The following is a 14,146-nucleotide window of genomic DNA, read 5'->3' on the forward strand; positions in this document are numbered from 1 at the left end:
TAAAAGTGTCGTAATTATGAAAATACTGGGTTAAATCAATTGAAACTTCTCATATTTATTTTAAACGATTCCAATCCAGTCTTTTGTCTACGAGCATTTGGACAAACTCAAATATTGTAATGAAACCAACTGGTACAAGAAGAAGTTTAAAAATTGAAAAATTGTTTTAGGCGTTGCCTAGTATGTGAAATAATTCAGTCAGATGAATCTATTTACAACAATAAAGGTTTCAGCTTTTTAACTTCACTAAAATCAACAAATAGAAGAATTGAAGAAATATGGATTTTCAAACATAGGCAAAATAGTGAATGTTACACAGTGTGTAAAGTGGCCACTTAAACCAGCCAATGACAGGTCATAAGCCCTGTAAATGCCCAGACTTCTATATTTCCTTATTTAAGGTATTCTCCATCCCTGTTGAAATTTATTAATGTAATAAGTCATTTTTGTATGATAGTTTTGCCAATATTAGCCTTTATGGAGAGCCACATTGCAATATTCGCACAATTGGTTGTGTTTTTTATGATTATTTAAGTTTATATTGCTTATATGTTAATGATAATTAGATTCATTAGATTTATTACGTTTTTATGTTGTTATTATGTTAACTTTGTGAAATAACTAATTTAAGGCATGCTTTACTTGTTGTAAAATGTTTCCCTCGGCACGGGACACCCCAGTGCCCAGTGATGGAACATTATTGTGTAAAAAAAAGAATACAAACATTGTAAAAGTAGAAATAATAAATATTCAGGGTCTCACTCCTTTTATTGTGATTTGTATCCCGATCCCGTGTTTTCACGTGGCTTACCAGCAAGATGTTTAATTTGATCTGCTGTATCTAGTACTGAATATGTTAGATTGCATAAAGTTTTGTTACAATTGCTTTGGTGAATAATGATTATTATTACTGAATCTAAATGAATTTTGTTCATAAAAAATGGGATAATTTTTGTCTTTTCCGTATTTAAAGAAAACATATTTTTGTCTAACCATAATTTTAATTTATTCATATCGTCATTAGCAACTAAAAATACCAGTTAGGTCCCTCATCTATAACAACCGTATCATCGGCATATTATATTATTTTTTAATTGAAATTTTGATCAAATATGTCATATACGAGTTCAAAAGAATAGGGGACCGAGAAGGATATAGGAGGCTTGTGAGGGAGCAAGGTGGTCACGTTCTTTGTAAGTGAAAACCAACTAGCAAAATATGTTTGCACCAACATTATTTTTTTAAAGATCCCTTAAAGTCTCAGAACGGACGCAGGAGCCTCCTATAACGAGCGTTTTGAGGGTGTGGCGGTGGACATGGCTTATTCCCCAAACCGCCTCATATTCACACCGGCGGGATCCCGTCGGCGTCGTCCTGGAAAACCGCCGATGATAATCTTTCGGCTTAATTCTGAGTAACTGAAAGACGCATGATTGACGTAGGAGAAGGTGAGAGTGCTAGCTAGCGAAAGGGTCTCCTGAAGGCATTTAGTGATCTAAACAAAAGAGAAGAAGAAGGAACGTCCATTGAGTATTAATGTGTACGTAAATAAATAAAATACAAGTGAAGTAAAATGGCAGAAAGAAAATAAAACACACGCAATAGAACTAGAAAATCGATTTATTAAAATATAAAAATTATATATGTGACATACCCCTTTAATTCAGTAATGGACATCTTGTATTAAAATCGTCTTATGTTTTGCGAAATTAATTTCTTTTGCCGCGTGTTTTTTTGTTGATAAGAAATCTATTTAAAAAATGAAATAATACAATCATATTATATTACACATTTGATGAGGCGTCACTTAAAAAAATGGTCAACTAAATTAATTAAAAGAACACGTTTCAAAAAACTTAAAAATTACCTTATCGAGCAAATTTGGAGTGGTCACATAAATAAAAAATTGATTTGTACGATTACTAAAATACTTTAAAGGTAGGTGGTACATTATAACATTCCATAAAATAATTAATCAATAACAATAACGACATTCGTTTAAATATATTACATTAAAAGCTAACATGACACCAGTGAATGAAATAGTAGTATTATTTTAAACAAAGTTTCAACATTTAATTGATACATCACATAATTATAATACAATGTTTTACTTTAATGAGTTCGATTCACAAAAAAAACTTAATAAACCCAAATTACTGTTGTAAACATTTTCACATAAAACTTTATGGCAGTTTTAACATGCTTTTTAGTTTGATTATTTGCATGATAAATGTTTTAAAATGTGCGTCTTTGATTATATTTTACACAAAAAGTATTTTCTCAATCTATATTTTGAGGTTGAAAACTAATGCATACTAAGTATGGGTATACATAAACTAGTATATTTTGCCATTTAGCATTTGAACTCAGTAACGTTTTTAGACTAGTAGAACACATTTTTTTCAAAGATTTGAGAAATATTTTTGCTCAATAATCTCACAAAATCACAAATAATTGTAACAAAGATGACTTTTCGATGTGTTTAAAAAAAATCACAATTGTATATATTTTTTAAAAGCAAAGTAATTCCTTGCATGCAATAAAAACTCCAAAAAATTATCTGAGGGCCTCTTGAGTACGTAGATGACGCTGTAAAAGTTATTATTTATATTAATTTGTGTAAAAAAATACAGATATAATTGATATTTTTTTGTATCATCACACTAAACGTGATTTTTTAATCAATTAACTTCTTTCGAAAAGATTTGTATTATTTGATAAAAAATAATATGTATTTATTGATTTGGTGTTTATTTTGTAGAACTCTATATTTAAACTTATAATTAGAAATCAAACACTGATTTGAGTCTACTGAACACTTTATTTTATTTGTTTTCGAACACATTCGTTTGAAAATGCCCTTATAAGGCGAAACAATTGTCACGAAGTTTTTATTTTTATATGTTTATATTTGTAAAAATAAAATAAAGTGTTCAGTTGACTCAAATCATTGTTTGATTTCTAATTATAGGTTGAAAATAATATGTATCAATTGCAATTAAAAACTATGGTAATTGGTTCAATATTCAAGTAAATAAAAAAAGTTTCAATATTAGTTAACTATTTAAAATCTCATTAAATAGTTAACTAATATTAAAATAACAACATAATATTATTCATTTATATTTTTTATTTTTACAATGTACAGATATTTCAAAAATATATATTTCTTTTAAAATTATTTACTTTCTAAAATACTGTTTCTAATAATGGCAATGTATTAAAAACTTTTATCCTTAAAAATAATTCTAAAGCTTCCAATTTGTACCTTTTTAAGGCATGAATCTGACTAGCTATTGGTAACTTAAACTAGCTTTCTTCGTTAAAAATATTTCATATAATGTAGTTAAAATATGACTTAGTATGAAGAATGATCACATAATGTATTCACTAAAATTACAATTATTTCATATAAACGTCACGGTGGCGTCATTTGAATAAAAAAATATCGACAAAACATGACAAATTATAAGTAAAATGCGAAAGAAACGGTAAATAAATTTAAATATAATACTGAAAACATTGTCAATGCTTTAATTATATTGATATATGGGGTTAGGTTGATTAAAAACATATTCTTTAAAAGTTATGTAAATAATTCGTTGAATTTTTCAATCTCCCCCCAATTATTTGTACATAAAAACAAATTGATTTAAATCACCTTCTTGTCGAAAGAAATTTAAAAACAATAACAAAACAAATATTGATCATATCACAGAGCATGTTTTGTAAAAATTAATTCTTAAAATTAACCACAGTACTTAAAATATAATAACACAGTTTTGTTGAATAAAATATGGTGAAACATAGAACGTGTAACAATTACGACATAAAAAATATTATAAAATAATTATTACTATTTACTGGCCCGAGTCTTCGCCAAGCCAACTGTTTTGTATGTAGCATTCTACGACATCTACCAATCGATCGCGGAATAAATTTGTTGAGGAATTACCGTTTCGCATATTATCTTGAGTAGGCAAACTTTTTGAAGAATCACACGTAACAACAGGCAAAACTAAAATCGCATTTATGAGTCCATACATTTTATATTTAGTCAATTCTTCGCGGATTCTATCGTAAGTGAGTTGGTTAATATAATCCATGTGTTCTTTGCCCAAGAAATTTTTCAGGTAGGCGATTAGATTATCGTAGTAATATTTCACGAGGACGTTGTAGTGGTTATTTCTGATCGTCGGCTGGACGCTCGTGAACAAGAAGTGCAGAATATCCCAGGCTAAAGATCCTATTCTCGTGGCTTGGAAGTCCACAAATTTGACGGATCTCGGTCGAAGATCTGCAGCGCGATCGCACGAGAACAATATATTATTGACCCAAAGATCTCCGTGTATAAAAACTGCCATTTCGTTCGTCGGTGGTTGCATCAACAGCCGCAAATGAGCCTCCTGCTTCTTCTCGAACTTTTCGAGGCATTCAATTATTGTTTCGTGTCTGCCGTTCTTGGGAGACTCCCTCAGCAAATCCACGAAGTCTTTGATGCCCTGGCGAACTAGATATATAGCCATTTCGTAGCTTCTTGGTCCACTGTACGGATGTTTCAGATTAGTTTTCATTAAATTGTATATTTCCGGGTCGAGTTTTTGCATCGCAAGAGATGAGGCATGGAAGAGGGCAATATTCTGGAAAAATGCAGGGAAAAAAGTAAGTAAAGGAAATCAACTAACATTATAAAAGATAATTATATTTGGAGTATTTTAACTGAGGATGGTACATTTTGCATATTTGAGTAATTATTTTAATCAAAATTAACAGACATGCGTAGAATTCTTGGTAGTTAATTTTTATATAAAACTTGGCCGTTTTCAATATGTTTTTCATAATACCTGAAATTTTAACATGTTACTGTTTAAGATTTATATTTTGCAATATTCGGAGTCTATATTCCATTGATGAAGTGAAATAATATGTACAATACCTACCTAGGTACTGAAAGTGTATCAATTTATTATTTAAGTGAAACTTTTTGTGTTAATGAAATTGTTGACTAAAGTATTTTGTGAATATGAACTCTTGTGTGGCTGTGATGTCACACTAGTCTACATACGAAACAAGACTTAATATGTATCTCTTTTTTTAAAAATTATGAACACGTACTTTTTGTAATCTTCAAATGAACATTTTCGCACCGGATTTGGAAAGTTAAATTTAATTACTATGCTGGATGTTAATACAAAAAATATTTATCCTTAACGCTACGCGAAGAAAGAGTGTCCCCTAATTCAGCAACTAAATTGTATTAGAGAGAAAACAAAAACATATAATTTATAACAAGGAAGACAGAGACTCTGTTCTGTGGCGGGTGTTATTGTGAAAGAGACAAAAACAAAATTAACTACAGTCGGTTGATGACAGTGATGGGGGACGCATGCGTGTAATATGAGCGGCGTATTGATGATTTTTAATTTATTTTGCTATAACAGGGCTAAATTATATTTTATTTGCATTAATTATGGAAAAAAAATGATTAAACGGTGCGTCTCCATGTTTTTTTTCAGATATCGAAACTTAAGAATATTCCGTCTTTTACTAGTGGTGACACGATGTTACATCACCGCGCGCAAAGGGATTATTAACCACAGTCTTTTAAGAGTTAACATACATTTGACTCTCGAGAAATCTAATTTACATCCGGACATAAGGTAATAGAATAACGTACTAGATGCGCAGCGTTCATACGAGTTTTGGGAAAAGAATTAGGAACTTTAGCTATACGGGAATTTGGATATAAAAAAATGTTTTCTTGCGCTCACAAAAAGGTTCGCTCACCGCAAACGGAGCAATCGGCAGAACTGACAGAATAAGCGGAAGAGAACCTCTGGCGTCACACATGGAGTTATTTCAGGAATCATCTCAGAAAATCATTGAATCACCGAAATCTATGAAATCGTGTAAAAATCTCTCGAATGAAAATTGTTAAGAGAATTATGCCTATTTTCATTGGTAAATATTTGTTCATGAGTAATTAATAAAGCTTTAAATAAGAATTAATATTCAAATTAAATATTATTTGTTCTTTTTACTTGCAGGGATGCACTGATAGGAATACATTTGAAAAATATAATAAATGTGAGTTGATAAAATTTTTAAATTCCCCATAATACAACGAAAATAAAAAAATGAGAAAATTATTATGAATTTAAAGGAAGAATTTGATTGGGATCTATCAAAAACGGATGTTAATTGTAAATATTAAAATACAAACTTGTATCCTCAAATTTTTGGTAGTATATAAATGCTCGTTGAATGCAGCCCTGATATAAATAAATAAACTCTGTAACTATGGGTACGTTTTCTGGTCACTGCTTTTCAAATAATATTTTTTACTCTATAGGGCGCGTCTATGTACTAATTGGTCGATGAATTGTACGGATCTAATTCGTACTTGTAATATGGGCAATACCTATTCTAAGAAACAAACGTGTTGCGGTAAAAGAAAAAACAATATGTAAATTTTAAAATATGTTTAAATGCATATTATTCGATAAATTTGCAAATAAGTTTGTAAAGTATGTAAGTATTAGCAGACCTGGAAAACATAGCCCAGCCAGAATGTTGGCTTGCCAGCTATGAGCTGGTTTAGCAAATGTTTTTTCAATATTCGAGTTTTCGATAAACTATATACTAAGTGACATTTGACATTGAGTTTTACATGTCAATCTTTTCGTTTCGTCGTTGTGTGATTTGCTGTTGCCCAAAGCAAAATAAACAATATCAATGCAATATCATCAGTGACCCACTTGGTCCAATTATGAATCTAATCCACCCGGAACTGGACCAACCCACTTCAACACACAAAAGCACATCAAAATCGGTCCAGCCGTTACGGAGTTCAGTGATATACACAAGTACAAAAGAATTCTATGAATAAATGTGTATGTAATCAAATTATCCATGAATAAGGTGACAATAACAAGTTTTACAAGTTTTCTGCCTTCTTGCTTCTAATGGAAATCAACCATTAGCCTTTTTTTCCCAAATCATCATCTACTTTCGTATTTTGTGATGTAACGCATTAAACTATACAGTACTGCTATAGTAAAAGTAAAAAAAAATTGAACACTGCTACACATGCATCATTATTTTAAAACTAATTTTTATTCTTTCGGTGACGTGTTTTTTGAATGGCAAGTTTTCACACCTTCATAACCAGCATTGAGTGCTCCAAATCCATCCCCGTCAGTCGGTCTTGCATTGTGTAGCCACTGTCCTTGAGGTCCTCCAGCACCATGACTTCTTGGTCACTATAGTACAGCCTGGGGTGAGGAAGATCAGTGGTGCAGTGTCTTCTGAGTCTCGGGAGAACTGTGTAGTACATATTCTCCTCGTTGGTCCAGACGAGATCTGCCAAATACAGTTTACGTTTCTCAATGTCTTCCATCTGCCGCTTCAAAATGAAAGACTTTTTTAAAACTAGAAAAGGAAGACAAACATTTTTATTCAAATTTATTAAGGACAGAAATGATTCTAATTAATTATTCATAAAAATTATAAAATTAACATAAGAAAATACGAACAAATATTAATAACAACGACAACGCAAAATTAAGAAACAAAAAAAAAAAAATACTATTAACAAACTGTAAACAAAATTTTTAATTTCATAATAATTAATGAAAACATAATTAAATATTTATTTTTTAATACTTACAGTAATTTTATACAAGATAAGACCATAATATGTATAATGGTGAAAAGAGAAACGGAATTAATTAAATTATTTGTAAGCAAAATGTGAATCAAATGATCAATCATAATAAGCAAACCCATCTTCAAATGATACATAAAAAGATAGGATAAAAAATAATATCAAACAATAATATCAGTGATTTAAGCAGAAAAGAATTGTAAAACAATAATGAATAAAAACATTAAAAAATATCATCATATAGAAAAGAAATAAATATATTTATATACATAAAAGTCCAATAGATACAACAAAATAATTAACCAAATTAAAAAGATATCGTTAAATAAGACTAATATGTAAGATTCGTGTTTATAAACGAAAGTGATTGATTCATTATAATAGTTAGATATATATAATAAAACGAACAGTTAATTAACTTACATGTTCCATTTGAATGCGATCCTTCGACATGTGCTCTCTGTATGGTGGACATGTAGTTATCCCCCACATTGCAAGCTTTGGCAACCTCAAACTTCGTTACTCTTAACCACGGATCATTCTCGAACTTTCGCAATACCTTCGTCAGGAGAGCTTTCTCCAGGAAATATTGACAATCTGGACTCTGACTTGCGATATAAGGTATCGTATTCTGTAAATAAAATATATGACATATTGAATCACAGCGATACCATGAAAATCTAAAACTTTAAAATCAGATTGATTCCACGAAAAACGGAACATTCCAGACACAAACATTGTTTGTGATAATTTTTTGTAATCTTCGTGACCACGAGATTCAAAATAAGAAATCATCATTTAAGGAGTTACTTAATCATCATCATCAAACCCTTATACGGACCCATTGATGCAAAGGGTTCTGATTGACTAACTAAATGCATTGTATTTCATAGAGTTGGTATAAAGTTACGCTTAGGCATAATGGTAAAATACGTATGGGAATACCATACTTATTGTAGTAGTAAAAGTATTCTGCCACTATGCTTGGGCGTAACTTAATACTAGATTAATTAGTAAGGCCCCTTATGTAACATGAAACTAAGGTGATCAGTCCTTTGATTCAGGTGCCAAAAGACAGCAAAATACTGCAGTATACGTAAAATGAAATTTCAAACCATTTTTTTTATTTTTTAGGACTCCAATTCTATTGGAAAATTAACTGAGTTATCTTCAATTGTCTAAAAATTCAATTCTCGAAAAGCATTTGATAAAATCAATCATAAAATACTCGCACAAAAACTTTGGAGTTATGGCATGAGAGGGGACGTTTTCAGATGGATCACATTATATGTATTGAATAGATTGCAAGCGGTCACTATAAAAGGTTTCCAATCTTCCTTTAGACCAACTCCATCGGGTATCCAACAAGGTTCTCATCTTGCTCCATCATTTTTTATTTTATATATTGATGACATTGTTGAAGAGCTCAAACACTCATCTATATAACTCTATGCAGATGACGCCAAAATATTTAAACCGATAAAATTACCGAATGATTGTATGTATCTGCAAGAAGACCTGGTCCGCATTTCTCTATATTGTGCTCGTAATAAATTATATTTTAACATATCCAAATACTTTCATTTCACCTTTACTCGAAATATTAATATCATTCATCATCAATAAAACTTTATTACCAAATCTATAAAGAATGTTCAAATAACTCGGGACCTCGGTGTTCTTTTAAATAGTAAACTTGACTATATCGAATATGTCAGGCATATTACGGGTGATGCATTCAAGTTATTGGATTTTGTCACTAGAGTCAATAAAATGTTTAAAGATATAAATACCCTAAAAATTTTGTATTACCCATTTGTCAGAAGTCGGCTCTAACATGCAACTTTAATCTGGTCCCCATACTATAAAAATCACAAATTTAAAATAGAAAAAGTCCAAAAATAAATTAATTAAATGTCTATCATACAGAAATAATTCCCAATTCAGAATTGTAATGAAGCGAGAGTACATTTTAAAATAAACTCTTTGGATAATAGACGACAGATTGCTGGCTTAATGTTTCTGTTTAAGCTTTTAAATGGCATTACTGACTGTTCCAATTTACTTAGTTTAATTAATTTCAATGTACCTTTGAAACCCACCCGTCACACCAAATTATTTTACTGCACCGATGTAAACACTAATGCAGCAAGAAATTCATGCTTACATAGAATTTGCAACTTGTATAATAATATTATTGGAGCCAATGCGAGTGATATATTCAACTTAAATAAAAATAAATTCAAAGGGAAAATCAGCGACAGCATGCAGGCATTGTCGTCGTGTGTGAGTAGTGATAGGTAAATACAATTTTATTTTTAATTTAGTTTTAAATATGTACAAATATTTCATTTATGGTTTTCCAAATTCTATTATTTAATAATAAAACTTTATTTACGACACATTACATATATTGTTAATTATAAGTTTGAAATCATTTTGAATCTAGTATTAACTAACTTTTATATTATAACCGTATCATTGTATATATGACTGTAGATTTCTATAAATAAATATTTTTAAAAAATAAAATTCTTTGATACTCGTTTTTTTAAAACACGTTCAATTACTAGATACTTGAATTTTTTGCTCAAATATACACATTTTTGTAGGGAGTATTGAAAATCACGTTATAAATAATTGAAGATAACTCAGTTAACTTGCGATTTTTATTGGGGGCCAGGAATTAAACCCGGAGTCTCAAGCATATTAGTCAAACTAAATTAGACGAGTTTCTATAACCAAAAACCTGATAATTCAATTCAAAAGTACGCAGTATTTTAAATGATTTGGATTTAGAAATGAAAAGCTAACGGACAATTATTTATTAAATATGAAGGTAACCAATTTTAAAAAAATCAACAAAAATGTGAATAAATCTAGTTTGGAATATAAAGAATTCTTAAATGTACTTTTTACAATTAAAATTTTATTTTATAACTACAATTATCCAAATGCCGCTTTTTGTGATTGGCTGATTATAAAATTCCTAATTAGGTATGCTTTGCAAACTCCATACCTTCATACATTTTTATCTACAAAAAAGCAGAAAAAAAATCATACAATATCCATTACAACAAGCATACAACAAGCGAAAAACTATAACAGCTAAAGTTATCAAAATGGGATAAATCAGAATATCTAGCGTGTACGAGTATGCAGGTAGTAACCTTACCTTACCTCGTACTAATTTAATAAAAAACCTTGATTTTATACTAATTAACAAAATGCAATATTTTAATGTTCCTGGACTGGCACATGAAGTGTAAGACTGATCACCTTAACTTTTTGTAACTAATGATCGAATTACCCGGCATTTGTTTTTCTCATGCAGTGCATTATGCATCACTGGGTACTGAAAGGGAATGATGATGAATGAATTGTTTTGAGGTAGGTTGACTAATGAGGTACTTGAATGATAAATAAAAGAACCCGGCAATGCATTGCTATTTAGTATATACTCTCGTATAGGTTAAATGAACACAATCAAAAGTTTGATATCAATGATTGTATTTAGTTTAAATCAGATATATACATATTAATTATTATTTTTGTGTTTCGGATTACATAAATTGTGAGGATATGGGTCGTAAGAGTATGTACAAAACCTTTCTGATAAACGTTTGTTTAAACTTTTAAACTGATTGTTTAACTTTTCATTGGTATGTAGCTAGGTACTTGTTTATGATTGAGTTCTATAACTTAAAATAATAAATATTCAAATTGAGAGTTATTTTTGTAAATGTCAAACTTTGCTCTTTTTGCCAACAGAGTTCCATTTAATGCAAAAATGCGATTTTCAAAAATGCATTAATTTTAAATTAGTATTATTTGAGTTTTATCAGAAATCCAGTAAAAATACATAAATGCGGAGAAATCGTAAGGAAATTAAGGAACGAATCTGATTGGAATCCATTAAAAACGAATATTGTTGGTAAACTTATAAATAAAATGTTTTTTTGTATTCGAAAAAATTGCATTCTCCCAAATTTTCAGTATATGCATTCTCGTTGAATGTAACCCTAGTTGTTTGACGAATAAAATATTTACGCTCCTAGCTGTTATTCTATAGAACATATTGAAGATTTTATGAACTATAAATATACCCATGACAAAGCTCTTCATTTTCAAATCCACACATAAATCGGTCCAGTAATTATTCAGTCTATTGAGACACACATACAAACATTGCCTTTTATATACAGATAATATCATAGGTTTTCCTGGGGATGGTTTGGTCACGTAGAACGAATGGATGACGAGAGAATGGTAAAACAAGTATATATGGCAAAAATGAACGGCAACGTTAGACGAGGACGACCAAGGAAGACGTAGCATGATCAGATAAACCAAAATCTTAAGTCTGGTCATGTCAAAAGCAGACAGAACCAAAGGGCATGTATGACAAGATGTATGAATGTGGAAGAGGCTAGGATTGTATGCCAGGATAGACGTGTCTGGCGGTCCATTCTCTCTGCCTACCCCTACGGGGAAATGGCGTGATGGTAGTAGTAGTAGTCCTAAATAAATATAATTGAGTAACAATATTTATTGGGTACTCATCAACAATTTAATAAATGTGTTATATGTATTACATACTGTAAATATTTATTCATGTGCGTCATTTCAATTAATAAATATAAAATTTATTTTGATATTTTACTGAAAGTATAATAACTGCATTTGAAATGAATGGTGTTGAAAAATGTATTATTACCTACATGTTTGCCCTTCAGGGAGATTATAAATCAAAACTAAAGGTACAGCATAAATAGAATCACATAACTTTTATGATTCACGTTAACGTATCTTTGTAAGAGTGTGCATAATATTTACGTACTTTATGCTGTCGTATTCTACTCAGTGTCAAGAATCGTAATGTCTTTTTTTTTCAATCAAATTAAAAAAGTATTATATTGCAAAATCATCAGTACATATTTTGAAAATAGTTTAATGAAATATGTTTTTTTAACAAGTTGCTGAATAAACCAAAAGTTATTAAGGTCTTTACGAAATTTATACTTAAAATAAACTTACATAATTAAATTTCATAAATAATTAATTTTTCAATTGTCCTTTACAGCCTTCCCTTACTGTGCCAAAAAACAACCTTGTTTTAGGTGGTGTCATCAGCAAAATGGAATATTTATAGGCAATTGCTTTAACAATTTATGGTTTTGATTAAAATCGATAACATTTTTAAACTACCTAATTACTAAAAAACATTTTTAAAAAACTATTATATGATGCTCGCATCGCAAGCGAGAGGACTACCCTGAATGAAACTCTGATAATTACTTGCGTCTAGCGGTGTAGTGTACTTGATTTTGGTTATTGAAATATCACATTTTTAAACAATTATAAATTAATAAGGGTCTATGAAATTCTTTCGATTAAAAAATTTTTTTTTGGTACTTATAGGTAGCGTAAAAATATATTTCAATTTATACTTTTGAATCCCCGCAAAAGTGCTTTATTTTATTGGATACGCCCTTTACACGCCTATTAAAATGTATTTTGTTAAACGTAAATATTTACAATCTTATGGTTTCAAAAATATTATTTTTTGGGGGATTTTTTTTTTAGTCCTAATAAGAAAATTAAAATCAAGTTGGACCTCCTGCTCTGGAGTCTACGACACTACCTACGACACCACAACCTATATATTTAAAAAAAACAAACCGAAATGCGGAGTTACGGGACACCGTATTTTGCATAACGATCATAAATATTCTACGCTTATCATACACACTTATGGATTGTTTTATTACATATTGAATATATTACTTAATTAGAGGCTATACCTTGATTTTTATTTGCAGGTCAGTGTGAAATTTAATTTCAATTTAATATTCATAATTATAATCATCCAAGTAATAATGATAACTAATTGGGTTCACTCAAAAATGTTTTTTTTTTTAATAAGTAATTTCTTTTTTTGTACCTCAATGGGTCAGAAGGCCCAATTACAATGGTCGATTACAGCACATAACACCCGACTTGAGAAATATCGCATTGAATTTTTGTGTTATAACTGGGAATCGAACCCAGAACCTTTCCTACACCACGTAAGCCACCATATGGCCATAGGCCGTAATACAATTTGCTTTATTTAGAAAAAAAATATTGTACGAGAAAAAGTTAATTGTAATCTTCTAGATTGACGATTTCCAATTAAACTGTATTTATACGATCGTAAAATCCACATGGCGCTATAAAATTACAAAAGGAAGATTGATATTCACTTTATTAAATTATTTATTTAATGTAATCCAAACGCATTAACTAGTACACCACGGTGCTGACTAATCCACTCGATTTCGTTTTGCAGGATTTTTACCTGAGAGTAGCCACTAAGAAAAAAATATATAATCACAATTTATTATAATTTTACCGTGTCGTGTGAATCCTGAAGATTCATGTAAAACGGGTCACCTTTACATTGTTTTTGTATTGACACACAATTAATAATATATA

General features: G+C 30.0%; 1 protein-coding gene across 1 annotated transcript; it reads right to left on the bottom strand.

The window, feature by feature from the left end:
- Positions 1–3,833: 3,833 nt before the first annotated feature.
- LOC148278410 (uncharacterized) lies at positions 3,834–7,306 on the bottom strand (the record flags this gene model as incomplete). Its single annotated transcript, XM_088231428.1, has 2 exons — positions 3,834–4,643; positions 7,163–7,306. Coding segments are annotated over 2 exons (924 nt in total), but the record flags the coding sequence as incomplete, so codon positions are not given.
- Between the last annotated feature and the right edge of the window lie 6,840 nt (positions 7,307–14,146).

The sequence above is a fragment of the Micrasema longulum genome, unplaced genomic scaffold (genome assembly GCF_059751315.1).
Source record: "Micrasema longulum isolate JH-2025_06_02 unplaced genomic scaffold, ASM5975131v1 h1tg000883l, whole genome shotgun sequence".
NCBI classification, from domain to species: domain Eukaryota; kingdom Metazoa; phylum Arthropoda; class Insecta; order Trichoptera; family Brachycentridae; genus Micrasema; species Micrasema longulum.